The following is a 21,849-nucleotide window of genomic DNA, read 5'->3' as shown; positions in this document are numbered from 1 at the left end:
AAAACATAATGGATATCTTGTACAGGTAGAAGTTTCAAATAAAATATGAAAAAAAAACTTACATTGTAAGATTAAATTTAAGCAATCCTCCTAATGAGGAAAAAAATAAGGAATCCAGTAAGTAATTTCAGTATGAGTTATGTGGTACAGAGATATGTATTTCCAGTGATATAAATTAGTATTGCTTGGTGAGTCACCTATGGTGTACATTCTCCCGCCAAACTTCCTCAACCATTCTGATTGGCTGCAGCTGTGACGTCACTCCAGCCATTGCTACTTGCTAGCGGAGGTAACTCTTCTCTATAATAACACCTCTCAATTATATATTACAAGAAACTTCCAGGATAAATCTATGAGACGTAAGCTGCTTGTTCTGCTGTGTAGGTTTACTCGTAGTTTTTAGAGAAGGATGACCCGAACATATAGAATATTTCCTCCATGTAAAAATCCATTGTGGTCACGTGACCCAGTGTTTCGCGCCATCTTTGCCGCATGTTGGCCTGTCTGGCTCCGGAACTCAGAGGGAGAAGGTCAGTTGGTGTGCAAGTTAAGGCCTCTCCTCGTTATTGATTTACACCCCGCTTAGCTCCAAGTCCATCAGTTCTGTTAACCAGCCTTATCGCGCAGGTATAATGCGCTTTGGTCGCAAATAAGTGGAACTTTGAAAGGAGTGAGACATTCCAAGGCCGGACATTTAAAAGTGCTGGGATTGCAGCGTAGTGAGGAGGGTGTTAGTTGTTGTGTAGGGTGGTTTTGAAGCAGGGGACTATGTAGGGTGACCAGGGTGTGACAACAGTTTGTGATGGCAGGCTAATGGAAGGGTGACAGGGGTAGGAAGGGGTGAAGGCGGCTAAATGTCTTTGTCTTTGAGCTCACGTGGGCCACAGCCGCCATGCGCGCCGCCCGCGCCCTTATTACTGTGGGCGGACCTTCTCCCATAATTATTACTTGTCCATTGCCCTCACCTTTATCCTTAAATTTTCCATCTCTGGGATACCACACGACCCGTCTGTTCAAATCCCCCGTTCACAGCACTTACATATCTCCCCCCAGTTATGCATCCGTCTCCAGCTTTACTTAATTTCCGTGTATATTCCCGTAGGAAATTATTAGTATGCATGTTAGTTTAAGTGAGGAGAGAGAGAAGAGGTGGGTGGGAGGGTGGATGAGGCGGTCCAACTTTAGTATTGAGGTGGCGGCTGCGTAGGCTGTCCCCTGAGCTCGTCTCATCCCACACCCATTGTCAGCCTGGTCTGACTTTATTGCTGAATTCATCTTGGTTAACGTGCTCTTGTGCTTGGGGTACACACAACACGACCTACCTTGTTCCTTGTGGTGAGATGGCATTTGTTTTAAAGTCAACAGAATGGTTAGGATAGTAATAGAAATGTCACTTTGACCTTTTTGGGATATCCTAGTTAATTTAGTGTATGATAATTATGCTCGTGAATGCTCTTATGTTCTTACCTGTGCCTAAAACGAATTTGTATAACATGACTTTATTTGGGTTTGACAAGGACTTTCATAATATGGGCCAGTAAGCCTCCTGCAGTGTTCTCTTATGTATAGCAGGAGTGTAGTGTCATGCTTAATTTTGTTTGTTGGCATACAGTTGTAGCCTTAAATTTCATGCCGTTAGTAGGCAAACTATGGTAGGGTTTACACAACTGTATAGGAGAAATCCTTGAAGGAGTACTGCAGAAGACCTACTTGCCCAAGCTTGCCAGAGTGGAAAGCCTCTTGAAACCCATTAAAGGATCTAAGCACTGCAGCAGGCCTTCTGCACCATTGACGGTGACTAAAATGGGGTCACTAATCTAGGTTCTGCCTAGAATAGGCAAGTACTGTCTGTAGGTGCTGATCGAACCGGGCTGGTATTGCCTCTAGGTAATACAGGCTTGGGCTGGTATTGCCTCTAGGTGCTGACTGGATTGGGCCACCATTACCACAACATAGCCTTTATGTAAAATGGCCTAATTCACAGCTTGTCATAAATAGGTGCTTATCTAAATTTCTAAATATTCAATTTAAATCTTGACAAAATTGCCCTGCAGTATGCCAACTAGCTTATGCTAGTGCCCCACACGGTGGAAGGACAAACGTATAATGTAATCCTTTGACGACAATTTGCCCACAGTGGCCTTCACGAAGTCAAGTGGAATGTTGATGGATTATTATACTACACTTCACTTTCCACTGTCTGTTTTGTTCCATTTCTCTCGTGTTCCACATGAGCTTAATACGTTGTAGTACCGATTTCTGTTAGACTAATTTTCAGCAAAATTGCCATCCAGTGATTTCCTATACCCTTTAATCTAAATTTTTAGTTTGTGGTGTGCAGTCTAAGATATTTTCAGCACTTCATTTGAATGTGACGTAACTTTGTTACGAGGTCACTGATAGGTCAGATACTAACTTTCCTACTAGCAAAGTTTTCCAATGTATAAATTTAAAAGTTGACAAGCCTTAATTTAACCTAAACCATGTTTATACCGGATGACTCCTGGTTATATTTTATAGACCCTGCTATCGGATAAATCATGGAGATTCATAAAGTTGGTGACTTTGCATGTCAGATGAAATCCGACATTGGCAAGTTATCAAAGGAGCTGCTTCAGTGCAATTAAAATCTAAACATCATAATTCAGGTTAATATATGATTTTATATACAAAACTCTTTGCTGGTAGGTAAATACTTCTGAGACTGTACCCTTATTTTTTCAGCTTGTACACTTCACTAATGGCACCCCCCTCCCCTCATTATCTTTCCAGAATGCAAGTTTAGTGCATAAAAGGAAGATTGTTATTGGGGATTAACTTTGCCAAAATTTCACTCTGCATAGGTGCAACAGGTGTATCCTTACACCTGCCACTGTTCAGAAAGAAGGTACCTGGGTGTTAGATGACTGTAGGTTACATCTTGGGGGAGAAGATTAAATGCACTGACTTTACTGGGTTATTCTAGGTAGCTAACCCTCTGGGTTAATTCAACCAAAATATTTGTCATTCTGCTGTATGGAGACTCCATATGTTTTACTGTACTTCAGAAGACCTGGCTGCATACATTATTTTCCAGGCTAGCTTATTCTTGGCTTACATTTATATAAACATCCTCTCCCCTATTTTTACCTTTCATTTACATGTATTTATCCAAAAAATATTTGATGTAAACTTCCTGAGGGCTTGCAAAAGATGTATGATACAGCCAAGCAGTAAGATAAACATTGTAGATTGGGTTTTTCACTTTTGGAGGATGGAGGATTGAATTTCCAGCTACATTACATTGAAAAACACACTTGTGATTTGCATAAATATAATGTATATGGTTTAATGAATTATACAATGGCTAGTCGTAAATTGTAGATTTATGTAGGATAACTAAGTTTCCAGATTTTTGCCGAGACAAATGCTTTTATATTTTGGCATCTGGTTTATTATGCTGTAATCTATCTGTAGTTTACTAATTTTAGTCCAGGCATTGGTATTTCAAATTTTTAAGTACTTCCTGCCCACAGTGTCAAGGGTGAGAGTAAAAGTTGTCAAAGGAATGAAGGATTGAATATTAAGATTGAGATTTTTCTTTTTATTTAGCTTGTCTTGTAAGTTTTACCCAGGATAACCCAAGACTTGTGCTTATTTCCATTGGGGTCCTTTGATTCTCTCCCTCAGAATGCAGCTCTGAAGTAACACCAGCCCCTTCTTACTGCTGTGTGAAAACAGGTGTAAGGAAGCATGCCCAAAGTTTCCACTAATCCTGGATTTGATTCAGGACCCTTCATTTATGAGCTAGACATTGGAGGAAGTAGATAATTGGCAGATAGGTGCAAAAAAAAACAATGTGATGGGGACAAGTGGTGAAAGTTCAGTGGATGTAAAGAGTCGGTAGTGCCAACATTTTGTGTGGGCTAGGGGGCATAGTTATGGAATTAAATAGTGATAGGACTAAACGAAATATGGTTAACTAAATATTTTAGATTTGCTAATCTGGCATTGGTTCAGTTTAGATTTAATACTAGGTAAGGTGTTAACTATAGATAATAAAAAGTGTAAAATGGAATTATTGCATTAGTATTTAAATCTAGGTTATAAACTATAGTTATTCATTGTGCATAGAAATTTACATTTTTCCCTCCTTTCAGAACTTGACCAGGTTAAAACAATGGCAGATCCGGAGAAGGGAACTGAAACGGAAACAGCTGTAGCACCAACTGCTGAACCAGTCACGCCAGCTGCTCCAGCTACTCCAGCTGACCCAGCTACTCCTGCTGCCCCCACTGCCCCAGCCACTCCAGCTGCCCCAGCCACTCCTGCTGCCCCAGCCACTCCTGCTGCCCCAGCAGCAGAGGAAGATGGGTCTGAGGAAGAGATGGAAGAAGTAGAGGAGGAAGAGGGTGGTGAGCGCAAGGAGCTGGTAGACAAACTAATGAGGGATCCTCAGGTGCTGGCTGCCCTCCAGACCAAACTCCGTCGCTTCCTTGGCACTCCCTCGGGTTACATTAGTGTAAGATGCAGGGGTGGAGATTTGATTTAATCAAAATGATTAAATCATTGTTAATAGTTTTAGCAGGAATGCTATTAGCGTAACTCCATACCCAACTGCATGGGGGTAAAATGCACATAAAGCTTAATTTATAACTGATAGTGAATAAAAAAAAATAATCTAGTTTGACTAATGACCTGTAGATGTAAAAATAGTATTAACACTAGTGTACAAAATTACATCCTAATATGGCATGTACAGCATAGTATTCCAAATTTTAATGTTTCTATTTGGCATTGCTAGATGTTTGGTTGCCTTATTGACTATCTAAATGACAGTATTCTTAACATGCAACCTCATTACATTGTTTAAAATCTTTACATGCATACATAAATTATGCTGATTGAAGTTTTAAGGTTGGCAGTAAATTCATATATATTTTAAACTTGGCCTTTTTCACAGCAACTATTGCTGCTAACCACCCAAATAGATGAAACCTACACTGCCATTTTAATTTCTTAAAATTGGTGCCCCCACATTTTTTCTATCCCTCCCTCAGTCTGTGCATGTTTAAGAACTAAGGTAATTTAGTTAAAACTTAAAGCTGAAATTTTTCAATATTGAAGACATTGTATATAATTTTTAAATAGTAATGCCTAATAAATTTAATTGGTTATACAGGCTTTTTTTTTTTTTCTTTAAATTGTGCTTAGTAAATGTAGTGTAGTAGGTTATCCTATTCCATTCAAGATCAGAATGAGCTAATCCTCATAGTATGGCTTCAGCTGCCACTTGTTTGTATTACTGTATTGGTGTTGCAATGCTGCAGTGGTATGAGAGTAGCATAAAATTTAATTTTAGTTGGTTTAATTTGCCTTAAAATTAAATATATTTTAATTTGCTTGAATTAGTATTTAACATTTGGTAGGCAAATTTTTAGTGGAGTGAATGGTGTTCTAGGATTTAACTTTCTAGTGAAAGCATGTGGGCAATTATAGAATTCAGGAGAAACTGGCTAATAGACTGTAGATGGGTTATGCTGGTGTTGGTCCCTTTTCTTAGGGAGCTTGGGAGAGACGAAGCTTTATTTTTCTAATAGTAAACTAATTTACTGTTTGCCTGCTGAAAAAAATGTTCTAGATTCAACTATTTCATGGTTTGAAGGAAACCAAAATTATTATATTAGCCAGTTAGTTAAATTTTTGGAGTATATATATTGCTTCTATTGTCAGTAGCTATACAGTATTTCAGGTGTTATTTTGACTATTATAAAATTTGATAAATTGTAAATTCTTCCATTTCAGTCTTTGCCATTATCTGTGAAGAGACGTATAAAGGCATTGAAAAAGTTACAACTTCAATACACAGATTTAGAGGCAGACTTCTACAAAGAAGTTCATGCTCTAGAGGTGAGTTGTTGGCAATGGTGGGTGGCTTGAATCCTGCATGAGGTATGCTTTAGGAGGTAAGATATGGGAAGGTGGTTAATTGTATACAGCTTCTCCTCGCTTAGTAACGTACTCCTGTACTAATGACTCGGACTTACAGCAGGCTCTGACCAGTATGCGTACCTAAATAATGCATATTAGAGCTGATTTCCTTTATTCTGTTTTGCAATATACAGTACACTGCTGTATAAACATTGAGAAATATACGGTGGACCCCTGGATAGCGTAAATTTATCTGTACCAGAGAGCATCTTATACCGAATCTGACTTGATTCAAATTAATTTTCCCTATAAGAAATAATAGAAATCCAATTAATCCGTTTCAGACACCCAATAGTATTAGATATGTTTTCTACACGAAATGTACATTTACCTATACAGAAAACAGTGATACATGAAAACAATAACAACACACTTACCTTATTGAAGACATGATGTATGGAAGATGGGAAGAGGGGAGAGGATGGAGGAGTTTACAGTTGTTTGGAAGGGGAATCCCACTTCATAAAGATTTCAGGTACCAAGTCCTTATTCCTGGGTTACTTCCCTCCTTTGTTTTTTAATGTCACTAGGACCAACTTGAGAGCCACTGGACCCCAGTTGCTCAGTTTTCCAAAGGTCTGTTTCTGGCATGTTAGGAATGTTGTTGGGAGAGAGAAGCTAGTCCTACAGTATGACACTATCAGCTCTACGGCTTATTTATCTAGCACAATTCATCTAATATGACATAAACAATATTAATAACAGAAACATGACATATACTCTAGAATGAATAAAATAAATTATTAAGTATGTCACGAGTGTTGCTGTGTTGGGTGTATAAGGGCCACTGAAACATAAGCCATACGTGTGGTGGAGGCGGCAGCAGCGGTAGAGACGGCGGTGTTGTCAGTCGCCCTATATAATTCCAACATTGGAGGAGTTAGGTTCGTGCTGTCCTTTTTCTATCGATTAATCGCTTAACTTGCTACAGTTAATGCTACACTTCATCTCTGGCTGCTGCTATAGCCTTTATAGGCTCCTGCTGCTTTAGTATCGTACATATTGCAGAATCGCAGAAAAAGGCACATTGAATTAAAGCATGAAATCGTAGATAAACAAGCGAGGTGGGTTGAGGGGGGGAAGCTCTCGTAACTTGGATGTTGGCTTGTAACTCAGAGCAAAATATCGACAATGATGGCTCATATCTCAAAAAACTTGTATGTTGGGACACTCGTAAGTTGAGGTTCCACTGTATTATGCTTCCTTTCTCTTTTTAATTTTTCACACAAATAGATTTAGTTATGCAGACTACTGAATTATTGTAATTGTATAAATGTCAGCATATTCCTGAATGCATATTAGACTCCAGTTGGATGCGTATTGGACGAGTGACTTAATTTTTGTACTGTGCAGTATCAGCAAAAATCTAATTTCTGCTACTTTGAGCTCAATCAAAGTAGTTTTATTCTTGTAATATATCTTCCATTCTGTCAAATGAAACTGAGAATAAAACCATGTGAAAATACACTATAAAGTCGCTATTTTAAACCAAAAGTAGTCTGGGTTTTCCCGTTATGCACTGCATGGGGAAGGATTTTTTTTTATGCTGTACACTTGCTGCATAGACCCAATCTCGTATCTAAGCAAAAAAAAAAAAAAAATACCACTTATTTTGAGTGAGCTGAGCTCATCACATAGTTCAGCACTGACCTTGAACTGGTTAAAATCTTGCTTTCATAATTGATTACTGTTTATTCTAATTTTTTCAGTAAACCCTTTACTTTTAGCATTGATATCCCGATATTGGATATAACTGGTTCACTTGCTGTACATGGTAAATTTCAAAAGTTCGATGAGGATGCTCAGTTTCCCAGATTTTTGTGAGCAACCACTTTTTCAGGTTGTTTGAAGTGATTGAGCTTGGTATTATGGGCAGTAATGTTCAGTTCCCCATGCTAGTGAAGGGGATGGGGGGGTTAGCATAGAAACTTCTAAGTGTTTAACATGCATGGAAATTTGTACTTACAGAATTTGGTTAATCTCTTTCGGCTGATTTTTTAGACATTCTATGTTGTAGTTTACACTACTAAATATTCTTGCCTGTTGTGCAGGCAATAGGGGCATTCCATCTCTAGTTCTGTGGCTGTTAAATGGTTCAAATTTATATTTATCTGTTTAGTAGAATTTTAGAAAATTAAATTTTGGCATACACACTTATGCTACCCTAGACTTGGTACCAAAGCTCTTTTTAATTACCCAAAATTTAAAATTAACTTAACCCAAATTACTCTAGTGCCTGCTTTGCTCTCTAGCATTTGGGAAAACCAAATTAAAAAATGCCAACTTGGTTTATTAAAAAAAAATTTCAAAATGGTTGGCCTGATCAGAGGGGGCTGCTGGGGCGTTGACCCACGGAACCCTCTCGAGGTATTAAATTAAAACCACTTTACAGTAGAGGCATTTCCTCACTGAAGTTTTAGGACTTCTGTAATAACATGCACAGGCATTAATATAAGTGTAAGACATGTTTACATTAGGTTGCTTGTCTGTTAATGCAAGTCCCTCACATTAGTGAATTGTGCCACACCATGAAACAAAAATTGTGGATTAGGGGTGAAATGTTTTAGATAAAAATGTTTGAACATTTTAGTGCTATGCATGACTTTAGTCACTAGACTACTAGGTTTGGAAGTTTTCATTTTTTTTCACTTCTAGTTATATTTGCTAATTGGTGCTCCAAAATTGTGTAAGAATTTAAATTTCAGATGCTTTTGTATTTGGATATGATTATAGCTGTGACCAGTTTAAAATGTCATTTTTCAAATTATTACTGCACCATAATTTAATATTTGAATGTGCATGGGTGTAATAAAACTAAAAATGAAAAAAGGTTAAAGGGGGAAGAAGTTCAGTGGGGAGTAAGTAGGGTTTAAATAGGTGTATCTGAATGAGCTGAAGAGTGGGTATCAGTAATATTTGTGCCTGCAAAAATAAATTTCTAAAACAGCAGCAGTGTAAACATGTAACAACTATTACACTGGCAGTCTCCCACCAAGGTAGGGTGACCTGAAAAACACCACTGTCTTGCCAGAGATGTGCATATACAGTGGACCCTCGTTTTTCGTAATTAATCTGTTTAAATGTGACTAATGGTGAAATTGACAATTAGCAAAACCATTTTCCCCATAAGAAATAATGTAAATCCAGTTAATCCGTTCCAGACACCCAAAAGTATTAAAACAAAACTTTGTGAAATATAGATGTACATAGACAGAAAACAGTGAGACATGAAGAATAAAACAGACACACCTTTATTGAAGATTCCTCTTAGTGTATGGAAGATGGGAGGGAGGAAAGACAATGGAGGAATTACTGTTTGGAAGGGGAATCCCCTTCCGAGACTTGTTCTCAGGGTCGCCCAAATTTAAAAAAAAAAAAAAATTCTTATGAAAAGATAGGGAATCTTTTCCCAATCATAATGACACCAAAAGTATGAAATTTGATGGAAAACTTGGGGAATTATGCTCTCGTGAAGTTAGCGGTTTCGACGATGTTTATGCATCGGCGATTTTTGCCCACTTTGAGTTCTATTTTCGGCCAATTCCAGTGTGCTAGTCAAAAAAATCATAACTGTTTTGCTAGAACTCCATTTTTTCTATCGAATGAGTACAAGAAACCACCCATTTACTGATTTCAACTATCAATAAAGTGGTCAGAATTTAGCAATTTTGCCAATTTCACTCAAACTTCAAAAGATGCCAATTTCCGAATAGGGTCCAGAATAAACAAGACACATTCCTGGCACTAAAATAACAAGTTCTCTGTTAGTCACATCTCTAGGCTCCTCTTATATTTCTTTGGCTTTCCACTTTGAATTTTTATTCTTACAAAAAATAGAAGATTTACTGTTATGCAGACTACTGCATTAGTGTAGAAATGGTATAAATAATATCAGTGCACTTGCGAAAGAATATTAGACTCGCCAGTTGACGTGTAATGAATGCTTGGCATGATTTGTTTACTTTTGAACTTTGGTAAAAATTGAACATTTCTGCTACTTTGAGCTCAATTTCAAAGTACTTTTCATTGTAAAACCAGTCAAAATCATCTCAATTTCTGTAATGTCTTCCATTCTATAAAATGAGACAAGGAAAACTAGAATACACATACAACCATAAATACCATACAAAAATGCAGTGCAAAGTCCCTGTTTTAATCCAAAAACACGGTCAATTTTTTTTTCTTATTACGCACTGTGTGCTGCAGGATTTTTTTACACTGCACACACTGACCACATAGACCCGTTCTTTCATATGTAGGCCTACCAGCTTTCTCTCGCTAGATTTGAGGGCGCTAGAATTTAGGCGTACTAGTACATCAAAAACCCTGGGGCGTAAGCCGTACTAGTACGGCCGAAACCCTGAAAGGGTAAATGCCATTAGGACTAGCTTGAGTCACTGCACACCTGTGGCACTACATGTGTCCAGAGAGCTCTGTTTTTGGTGTCTTCTTAAAATTTCCCTAAAATGGGACAAGTCATTGTACATGTTGCCGACACAGCTTGCAACAACTTTGTTAGGGTGATGTTCCTCCACAAATCTTTCCATCCTACTCCACATTGCACAAATCTCTCACTACCACCACCACTTACCTATTTTTCTATAATCTTTTTTCTTTAATTCTCTCTTGTCACCTTTAGCAAAGGGCTGGCAATAGCTTTCTTCGGGCACATGGTGGCTTATTTAGCAGTTGCAAGTACTAAAACAAATGGAATATTACAAAATGTATCGTATGAACGCATGGGATTGTGCTCACTCGCTGATGAAACAATGGCACACTGACAGTGGCTGTGTTGGGGCCGCTCGTACGCGTCTGGGTCAAACAACTATTCGCGAGTCAATATTTTGACTAAAAAAACGTTAAGATTTGCGAAAATTTAGTTTGGATGCTTATGAAAAACAAGGGTCCACTGTTCAGTGGAACCTGTTTTCCTATACCCTAGTTTGTATGTAAAACTTTTTTTTTTTTTTATCACACTGGCTGATTCCCACCAAGGCAGGGTGGCCCGAAAAAGAAAAACTTTCACCATCATTCACTCCATCACTGTCTTGCCAGAAGGGTGCTTTACACTACAGTTTTTAAACTGCAACATTAACACCCCTCCTTCAGAGTGCAGGCACTGTACTTCCCATCTCCAGGACTCGAGTCCGGCCTGTCGGTTTCCCCGAATCCCTTCATAAATGTTACTTTGCTCACACTCCAACAGCACGTCAAGTATTAAAAACCATTTGTCTCCATTCACTCCTATCAAACACGCTCACGCATGCCTGCTGGAAGTCCAAGCCCCTCGCACACAAAACCTCCTTTACCCCCTCCCTCCAACCTTTCCTAGGCCGACCCCTACCCCGCCTTCCTTCCACTACAGACTGATACACTCTTGAAGTCACTCTGTTTCGCTCCATTCTCTACATGTCGAACCGCCTCAACAACCCTTCCTCAGCCCTCTGGACAACAGTTTTGGTAATCCTGCACCTCCTCCTAACTTCCAAACTACGAATTCTCTGCATTATATTCACACCACACATTGCCCTCAGACGTGACATCTCCACTGCCTCCAGCCTTCTCCTCGCTGCAACATTCATCACCCATGCTTCACACCCATATAAGAGTGTTGGTAAAACTATACTCTCATACATTCCCCTCTTTGCCTCCGAGGACAAAGTTCTTTGTCTCCAGACTCCTAAGTGCACCATTCACCCTTTTCCCCTCATCAATTCTGATTCACCTCATCTTTCATAGACCCATCCGCTGACACGTCCACTCCCAAATATGTGAATACATTCACCTCCATACTCTCTCCCTCCAATCTGATATCCAATCTTTTATCACCTAATCTTTTTGTTAACCTCATAACCTTACTCTTTCCTGTATTCACTTTTAATTTTCTTTTACACACCCTACCAAATTCATCCACCAATCTCTGCAACTTCTCTTCAGAATCTCCCAAGTGCACAGTGTGATCAGCAAAGAGCAACTGTGACAACTCCCACTTTGTGTGATTCTTTATCTTTTAACTTCACGCCTCTTGCCAAGACCCTTGCATTTACTTCTCTTACAACCCCATCTATAAATATATTAAACAACCACGGTGACATCACACATAAATAACATATACATCACATGTCCTTGTCTAAGGCCTACTTTTACTGGGAAAAAATTTCCATCTTTCCTACATACTCTAACTTTAGCCTCACTATCCTCGTAAAAACTCTTCACTGCTTTCAGTAACCTACACCATACACCTGCAACATCTGCCACATTGTGTCCCTATCCACCCTGTCATATGCCTTTTCCAAATCCATAAATGCCACAAAGACCTCTAGCCTTATCTAACTTATATGTTTCACTGTAAACACCTGGTCCACACACCCCCTACCGTTCCTAAAGCCTCCTTGTTCATCTGCTATCCTATTCTCCATCTTACTCTTAATTCTTTCAATAATAACTCTACCATACACTTTACCAGGTATACTCAACAGACTTATCCCCCTATAATTTTTGTGCACTCTTTTGTCCCCTTTGCCTTTAACAAAGGAACTATGCATGCTATCTGCCAATCCCTAGGTACCTTACCCTCTTCCATACATTTATTAAATAATTGCACCAACCACTCCAAAACTGTATCCCCACCTTCTTTTAACATTTCTATCTTTATCCCATCAATCCCGGCTGCCTTACCCCCTTTCATTTTACCTACTGCCTCACGAACTTCCCCCACACTCAGAACTGGCTCTTCCTCACTCCTACAAAATGTTATTCCTCCTTGCCCTATACACGAAATCACAGCTTCCCTATCTTCATCATTTAACAATTCCTCAAAATATTCCCTCCATCTTCCCAATACCTCTAACTCTCCATTTAATAACACTCCTCTCCTATTTTTAACTGACAAATCCAGTTGTTCTCTAGGCTTCCTTAACTTGTTAATCTCACTCCAAAACTTTTTCTTATTTTCAACAAAATTTGTTGATAACATCTCACCCACTCTCTCATTTGCTCTCTTTTTACATTGCTTCACCACTCTTAACCTCTCTTTTTCTCCATATACTCTTCCCTCCTTGCATCACTTCTACTTTGTAAAAACTTCTCATATGCTAACTTTTTCTCCCTTACTACTCTCTTTACATCATCATTCCACCAATCGCTCCTCTTCCCTCCCGCACCCACTTTCCTGTAACCACAAACTTCTGCTGAACACACTAACACTACATTTTTAAACCTACCCCATTCCTCTTCGACCTCATTGCCTATGCTCTCATTAGCCCATCTATCCTCCAATAGCTGTTTATATCTTACCCTAACTGCCTCCTCTTTTAGTTTATAAACCTTCACCTCTCTCTTCCCTGATGCTTCTATTCTCCTTGTATCCCATCTACCTTTTACTCTCGGTGTAGCTACAACTAGAAAGTGATCTGATATATCTGTGGCCCCTCTATAAACATGTACATCCTGAAGTCTACTCAACAGTCTTTTATCTACCAATACATAATCCAACAAAACTAGTTATTGTCTAAAATATATTTCCCATAAGAAATGATATTTCCCGTAAGAAATAATGTAAATCCAAATAATGTTTCAGACACCCAAATATATTAACAAAAAATATATTTTATAGAGAATAACTATAGTTTTACATACAAACTAGGGCATACAAAAACAGGTTCCACTGTACTTAGTTCAAATGCCACTCCAAACTGCAAATATCCCCACACCTTCAGAGTGCAGGCATTGTACTTTCCACCTCCAGGACTCAAATCCGGCTAGCCAGTTTTCCTGAATTCCTTTATAAAATGGTACCCTGCTCACTCCAACAGTTTAAATCCCACAAACCATTTGCCTCTACTGACATGGTCTCGATGCCTGCTGGATGTCCAAGTCCCTTTCATACAAAACCACCTTTACTCCCCTTGCTTCAACCATTCCCAAGGTGACCCCTAACCCTCCTTCCCTGCATTACAGATTTGCACACCCTCCAAGTCATTCTATTTTACTCCATCCTCTCTAAACTACCTTAACCCCTCCTCAGCCCTCTGAATATGCTTTTAGTAAATCCACACACAACTTGACCCAAAAAAGAAAGAAAATCCCCAAAAAGAAAATACTTTCATCATCATTCAACACTTTCACCACACTCGCACATTATCACTGTTTTTGCAGAGGTGCTCAGAATACAACAGTCTAGAAGCATAAACATATAAAGATACACAACATATCCCTCCAAACTGCCAATATCCCAAACCCCTCCTTTAAAGTGCAGGTAGTAGGTTGGTAGACAGCAACCACCCAGGGAGGTACTACCGTCCTGCCAAGTGAGTGTAAAACGAAGCCTGTGATTGTTTTACATGATGGTAGGATTGCTGATGTCTTTTGTCTGTCTCATAAATATGCAAGATTACAGGCATGTCTTGCTACTTCTACTTACACTTAGGTCACACTACACATACATGTACACATTTATTTATACACACTCATCTGAGTTTTCTTTGATTTTATCTTAATAGTTCTTGGTCTTATTAATTTTCCTTTTATATCCATGGGGAAGTGGAATAAGAATCTTTCCTCCGTAAGCCATGCGTGTTGTAAAAGTCAACTAAAATGCCGGGAACAATGGGCTAGTAACCCCTTTTCCTGTAAAGATTACTAAAAAGAATAAGAAGAAAAGGTATGAATATTCTGCATATTTACACCATATCTCCACTGCCTCCAGCCTCCTTGCTGCAATGTTTGCAACCCATGTTTCACATACAGTTAAGTATTGGTATCACTGTATTTATATATTCCCCTCTGCCTCCATGGAGGAGTCTCAGATGCCTTAACCACTTCACTAGCCATGCCATAGTACTACGGTTTTGAGGCCACTGTCCATGGCATAGTTCTGTGCCGTGAGCCTGGCTCGCTTGGATAAGCAGCGAGTAGTAAATTTGGGCCTAGATATGAGAGAATGGGTCTGGTAAGTTTGCACCATACAAAACTGCAGTGCATGAGGAAAAAACGACTAGTTTTTGGTTTAAAACTACTTTGCAGTGTATTTTTGTATGGCTTTTATGGTTGTATTCTCGGTTTCTTGGTCATGTTTGATAGAATGGAAGATGTTATAGAAAGATTATTTTGATTGTTTTCAGGACTGAAAATAGCTTGAAATTGGGCTCAGTACCAGAAATGTTTGATTTTTGCCAGTATTCAAGAATAAACAAATCATCATTCGTCCAGTACACGTCCAACTGGTGGGTCTTTGTTCACGAATGTGCTGATTTATAAAACTGTTACAGTATTGCATAACTAAATCTTCTGGTTTTGTGTGAATAAAAAATAAAAATGGAATTCATGTGTAAAGCCTGGGAATGTAAATGACTACCATACACTTGTCTAGTATACTCAACAGGCTTATACCTCTATAATTTTTTACTTGTTCTCCTTTCCTTTATACAAAGGAACTGCATGCTTTCTGCCAGTCCCTGGGCAACTTCCCCTCGTACATTTATTGAATGAAAGTACCAACAGACAAAACTATTCCTTCCTGTGTTTAATATGATCCCAGCTGTTTTACGCCCCTTCCCCTCAGTTTCATTTTACCCACTGCCTTGTGCACCTCCACTATCGTCTGGATCTTCCTCGCTCCTAAAGGATGTTATACTTCCCTATCCAATGTGTTGCTATCCTGAGGGTCATGGAAGCTGTGAGGCTTGATGCCTCTGGCAAGACAATTAATTTTTTTTTTTTAACATCTCAGTAGGGTAGGAGTCAGCAGGCATTTTCTTTTAGTAGATGAATGTTTCACATTGGTCATGGCCAAGTAGTCAGAAATAAATGATATCTGGGATAATGGATAAAAAAAAATTACAGAAGTGTATTCCCTGAAATTATTTTTTTTCATACTTTCTGAAATTAATTTTTATTATTAACACGGCAGATTCCCACCAAGGCAGGGCGGCCCAAAAAAGAAAAGCTTTAATCATTCACTCCATCACTGTCTTGCCAGAGGGGTGCTTTACACTACAGTTATAAAACTGCAACAGTAACACTCCTTCAGAGTGCAGACACTGTACTTCCCATCTCCCGGACTCTAGTCTGGCCTGCAAGTTTCTGCGACTCCATAACACTGACTGCTCGCACTCCAACACAGTTTTAAAAACCATTGGTCTCCAGTCACTCCTATCAAATACTCTCACATGCTTGCTGGAAGTCCAAGCCCCTCGCACACAAAACCTTTTTTTTTTTTTTTCTCTCCCCCCCTCCCTCCCTGCAACTTTTCCTTAGCCGAGCCCCACCCTGCCTTCCCTCCACCACAGATTTATACACTCGAAGTCATTGTTTCGTTCCATTCTCTCTACATATCCGAACCACCTCATGTCTACCTTTACACTACAGCAGATGTAATGACGAATTTATACTAATGTGTATATTTTAGCTATGTTTTGAATGTTGGACCATTGCATTGTGTAATGGTTTATAGATAAGGCACTTGTACTTAATTTTTGTAGTATAATCACTGGCTAAAAAAATTTTGTACCTTGTGCAGGTAAAGTATGATAAGATGCACCAGGCTTTGTATGAGAAACGAAGACTAGTAGTAAATTCAGAGTATGAACCAAATGATGACGAGTGTGACTTCCCTTCAGATGAAGAGGAGGAGGAAGATAAAGGCCTTAGTAAAGACATGGAAGAAAAGGCTAAAATAGACGAGAAAGAAGACCCAAAGTGAGTTTGAGTTATTAACTTAAGCCTTTATTTAATGAAAGTAAATTTTGTACAAAAAGAAATTCTTCAGTAAGTGCTGTTCGTTACTGATAGCTTCAAATTTCTCCTAGGGTGCACGCATTTGATGAAAATACTAAAGGGATCCCTGAGTTTTGGCTGACGATTTTCAAGAATGTTGACCTTCTAGCAGAGATGGTTCAAGATTATGATGAGCCAATATTAAAGCATTTAACTGATATCCAGTTGAAGTTCCATGATGAACCAATGGGTTTCACCTTAGAATTTCACTTTAGTGACAACGAGTTTTTCACAAATAATGTTTTAACAAAGCATTATGAAATGAAGTGTGTTCCAGACAAGGATGATCCCTTTGGATTTGAGGGACCTGAGATTTTCAAATGCAAGGTGTGTATGCCTGTTGATTTAATATTTTTCTTACTATTAATGTTTATTAAGCATACTGTATAGGTTAAATCTTCTTTAAAGGTTTATTCAGAATACTTTGTTATAAAAAAAAATATGTATATAGTTGAATGCCTCTTGTATAGTTTGCCTTGATCCTTCCAGGGATGTACCATAGACTGGAAGAAGGGAAAGAATGTAACTGTTAAAACAATAAAGAAGAAGCAAAAGCATAAATCTCGAGGGGCTGTTAGGATTGTAACAAAAACTGTGCAGAATGATTCATTTTTCAACTTCTTCAATCCACCACCAGGTAAGTAAGCATTCAGTAACTTTCAGAAGTCTCAAATCGGTGCATTGGCAGGAATGTGATTGACTTTTGTAAATGTTGATTGGTTCACTTTTGCCAGTGTTTCCATTATGAATACCTTCATCTGTTTAGTTTCTAACACTTTAAAATTAAAATGCATTGGCTGGAAACTAAGAAATATGTGAAAAGTCAAAATGAAAGACAGCAGAAGACTAAAATGTTGGGTAAAACTACCTGTTAGGAAGAACTAAATAGTAATTACCTCTAATGTTGACCTAATCCAGGTAGTAAGTCACTAAGTATTACCCTCAAGGATGGGTGCATTGATCCTGATGAAGGGGTCAGGATGTTAGCTACCCTCCCATTTGATGGATCAAACTTTTTATTCCCCTTATATTCCCTTGGCTCTACAACTATATTAAGAGCTTTCCCCTTGAATAGATAAATACAGTACATTCCTGTATTTAAGGTTGTGCCTGGACCATGACTTGGTTATATGGAGCCATTAACAGTTACATGATTGAGATTTGAATTGGAGCACATTGAAATAATGACTTTGGGTTGCACATCTGTAGAGTAATTGAAACCTGCTAATTTACAGTGGTGATTAATAATTGTCATTTCGTAAGTCTGGTGCATTTAAGCTATTTGGTTAATGACTTAGTAGAATTGTACTGTAAATTTATATTTTTGGGAAGAGTGGTACTTTTCCATTTTCATAGCTTAATTTCACTTTTTTTTTTTCAACAAACCGGCCATATCCCACGAAGGCAGGGTGGCCCAAAAAGAGAAACGAAAGTTTCTTTTTAAATTTAGTGATTTGTACAGGAGAAGGGGTCATTAGGCCCTTGCTCCCGGCATTTTAGTTGCCTCTTACAACATGCATGGCTTATGGAAGAATTCTGTTCCACTTCCTCATGGAGATAGGAAATAAACAAGAACTAGAAAGAAAACAGAGGGGTGTGTATATATAAGCTCGTACATGTACGTGTAGTGTGACGTAAGTAGTAGTAGCAAGACATACCTGAAATCTTGCATGTTTATGAGACAGAAAAAAGACCCCAGCAATCCTACCATGTAAAACAATTACAGGTTTCCATTTTACACTTGCTTGGCAGGACGGTAGTACCTCCCTGGGCGGTTGCTGTCTACCAACCTACTACCTTAATTTCACATGCCTACTCAAAATGGTTTTCTTTTGTCATCCTACCTTAGTGGGAGATGGCTGATGTTAACTTAATTCATTCTTCCAGGTATGGAGCCTTGCTTAGGTAAAATGAAGCTTAAGAACTATGTGAACAGGTGTCTGAATTACTTAGTTTTGAATAGGAGCTAGGTCTTATCACTGGAGCTTGGAGGATGTCATATGACAAATACGGGATAAAGGATAGTCTTCTCACCAGGGATGCTATAAGAATATTGGTGGAAAATTCTCACAAGTCACTGGTATATCTGGAAGTAAGATGCACTTTGATGAGGTTGCCTGGTGCCATTTAGGGGCTCTTGATCTGAGAAATTGTACTTCTGCCCTTGCATTAAATCTATATGCCTTCCATTTCCTTTGCATTGTATGAACCTTCAGGGTTTCTCACTCCCAGTGACTAATAATTTCATTGTTAAATGCTTGTTAAGGACCTGAAAATACTGTGCTTCACATAGGGGCTCTAAGATACTGAGTTTCATGTCAGTCAAAAGTAGAGGAAGGACAGCTGGAGGGCTGCTCTTTGACAACTCAAATACTGTTCCTAATTATTATTATTTCAACAAACTGGCCATATCCCTCCAAGGCAGGGTGGTCCAAAAGGAAAAACGAAAGTTTCTCCTTTCAGACATAGTAATGTATACAGGAGAAAGGGGTTACTAGCCCCTTGCTCCCGGCATTTTAGTCACCTCTTATGACACTCGTGGCTTACAGAGGAAGAATTCTGTTCCACTTGCCCAGTTTAACATAAATGAATAATCATAATATATGTAAATATTTTTGAGTAGATATGCTTGTTCAACTAGGTAGTAAGTTGGTAGACAGCAACCGCCCAGGGAGGTACTACTGTCCTGCCAAGTGAGTGTAAAACGAAAGCCTGTAATTGTTTTACATGATGGTAGGATTGCTGGTGTCCATTTTTTCTCATAAACATGCAAGGTTTCAGGTACGTCTTGCTACTTCTACTTACACTTAGGTCACACTACACGTATATTTTTTTTTTCCTCCCCCCAACAAGCCGGCTGTCTCCCACCAAGGCAGGGTGACCCAAAAAAGAAAATCCCCAAAAAGAAAATACTTTCATCATCATTCAACACTTTCACCACACTTGCACATTATCACTGTTTTTGCAGAGGTGCTCAGAATACAACAGTTTAGAAGCATATACTTATAAAGATACACAACATATCCCTCCAAACTGCCAATATCCCAAACCCCTCCTTTAAAGTGCAGGCATTGTACTTCCCATTTCCAGGACTCAAGTCCGACTATATGAAAATAACCGGTTTCCCTGAATCCCTTCACAAAATATTACCCTGCTCACACTCCAACAGATCGTCAGGTCCCAAGTACCATTCGTCTCCATTCACTCCTATCTAACACGCTCACGCACGCTTGCTGGAAGTCCAAGCCCCTTGCCCACAAAACCTCCTTTACCCCCTCTCTCCAACCCTTTCGAGGACGACCCCTACCCCGCCTTCCTTCCCCTATAGATTTATATGCTTTCCATGTCATTCTACTTTGATCCATTCTCTCTAAATGACCAAACCACCTCAACAACCCCTCTTCTGCCCTCTGACTAATACTTTTATTAACTCCACACCTTTTCCTAATTTCCACACTCCGAATTTTCTGCATATTTACACCACACATTGCCCTTAAACAGGACATCTCCACTGCCTCCAACCGTCTCCTCGCTGCTGCATTTACCACCCAAGCTTCACACCCATATAAGAGTGTTGGTACTACTATACTTTCATACATTCCCTTCTTTGCCTCCATAGATAATGTTTTTTGACTCCACATATACCTCAACGCACCACTCGCCTTTTTTCCCTCATCAATTCTATGATTAACCTCATCCTTCATAAATCCATCCGCTGACACGTCAACTCCCAAGTATCTGAAAACATTCACTTCTTCCATACTCCTCCTCCCCAATTTGATATCCAATTTTTTTTTATCTAAATCATTTGATACCCTCATCACCTTACTCTTTTCTATGTTCACTTTCAACTTTCTACCTTTACACACATTCCCAAACTCATCCACTAACCTTCACAATTTTTCTTCAGAATCTCCCATAAGCACAGTATCATCAGGAAAAAGTAACTGTCTATTCCCATTTTGAATTTGATTCCCCAAAATTTAATCCCACCCCTCTCCCGAACACCCTAGCATTTACTTCCTTTACAACCCCATATATAAATATATTAAACAACCATGGTGACATTACACATCCCTGTTTAAGACCTACTTTTACTGGGAGGTAGTCTCCCTCTCTTCTACACACCCTAACCTGAGCCTCACTATCCTCATAAAAACTCTTTACAGCATTTAATAACTTACCACCTATTCCATATACTTGCAACATCTGCCACATTGCTCCTCTATCCACTCTATCATATGCCTTTTCTAAATCCATAAATGCAATAAAAACTTCCCTACCTTTATCTAAATACTGTTCACATATATGCTTCAATGTAAACACTTGATCTACACATCCTCTACTCACTCTGAAACCTCCTTGCTCATCCACAATCCTACATTCTGTCTTACCTATAATTCTTTCAATTATAACCCTACCGTACACTTTTCCTGGTATACTCAGTAAACTTATTCCTATATAATTTTTAGTCTCTTTTGTCCCCTTTCCCTTTATATAAAGGGACTAGACATGCTCTCCGCCAATCCCTAGGTACCTTCCCCTCTTTCATGCATTTATTAAACAAAAGTACCAACCACTCCAACACTATATCCCCCCTGCTTTTAACATTTGTCATGATCCCATCAGTTCCAGCTGCTTTACCTCCTTTCATTCTACGTAATGCCTCACGTACCTCCCCCACACTTGCATTCTGCTCTTCTTCACTCCTAAAAGATGGTATACCTCCCTGACCAGTGCATGAAATTACTGCCTCTCTTTCTTAACATTTAAAAGTTCCTCAAAATATTCTCGCCATCTACCTAATACCTCCATCTCCCCATTTACTAACTCCCCTACTGTTTTTAACTGACAAATCCATACTTTCCCTAGGCTTTCTTAACTTGTTTAACTCGCTCCAAAATTTTTTCTTATTTTCATTAAAATTTCTTGAGTGCCTCTCCCACTCTATCATCTGCTCTTCTTATAACACTTCTGCTTTGTAAAAACCTCTCATAAGCTACCGTTTTCTCTTTTATCACACCTTTTACTTCATCATTCTACCAATCACTCCTCTTTCCTCCTGCCCCCACCCTCCTATAACCACAAACTTCTGCCCCACAT

General features: G+C 38.9%; 1 protein-coding gene across 9 annotated transcripts in view; it reads left to right on the top strand.

The window, feature by feature from the left end:
* The first annotated feature begins 265 nt into the window (after positions 1 to 265).
* LOC128685803 (nucleosome assembly protein 1-like 1) overlaps positions 266 to 21,849 on the top strand; it is a 41,482-nt gene continuing 19,898 nt past the window's right edge. For 4 of the 9 annotated variants that reach the window (XR_008406557.2, XM_053772464.2, XM_070087763.1 and 1 more), the window contains exons 1-6: positions 385 to 530; positions 4,140 to 4,501; positions 5,785 to 5,889; positions 16,490 to 16,668; positions 16,779 to 17,073; positions 17,236 to 17,383. Coding sequence is in view for 8 of the 9 variants with exons in the window: in XM_053772464.2 (XP_053628439.1) it covers positions 410 to 530; positions 4,140 to 4,501; positions 5,785 to 5,889; positions 16,490 to 16,668; positions 16,779 to 17,073; positions 17,236 to 17,383 (1,210 nt within the window). In the remaining variant the exon portion in view is untranslated. Of the gene's footprint in view, positions 290 to 336; positions 360 to 384; positions 628 to 1,310; positions 1,336 to 4,139; positions 4,502 to 5,784; positions 5,890 to 16,489; positions 16,669 to 16,778; positions 17,074 to 17,235; positions 17,384 to 21,849 lie in introns of those variants that run through there. The other 5 variants (XM_070087765.1, XM_053772465.2, XM_053772463.2 and 2 more) reach the window with 5 other exon arrangements.

This window comes from Cherax quadricarinatus, chromosome 23 (genome assembly GCF_038502225.1).
Source record: "Cherax quadricarinatus isolate ZL_2023a chromosome 23, ASM3850222v1, whole genome shotgun sequence".
Classification (NCBI taxonomy): Eukaryota; Metazoa; Arthropoda; class Malacostraca; order Decapoda; family Parastacidae; genus Cherax; species Cherax quadricarinatus.
This window is presented reverse-complemented; position numbering and strand designations above follow the sequence as displayed.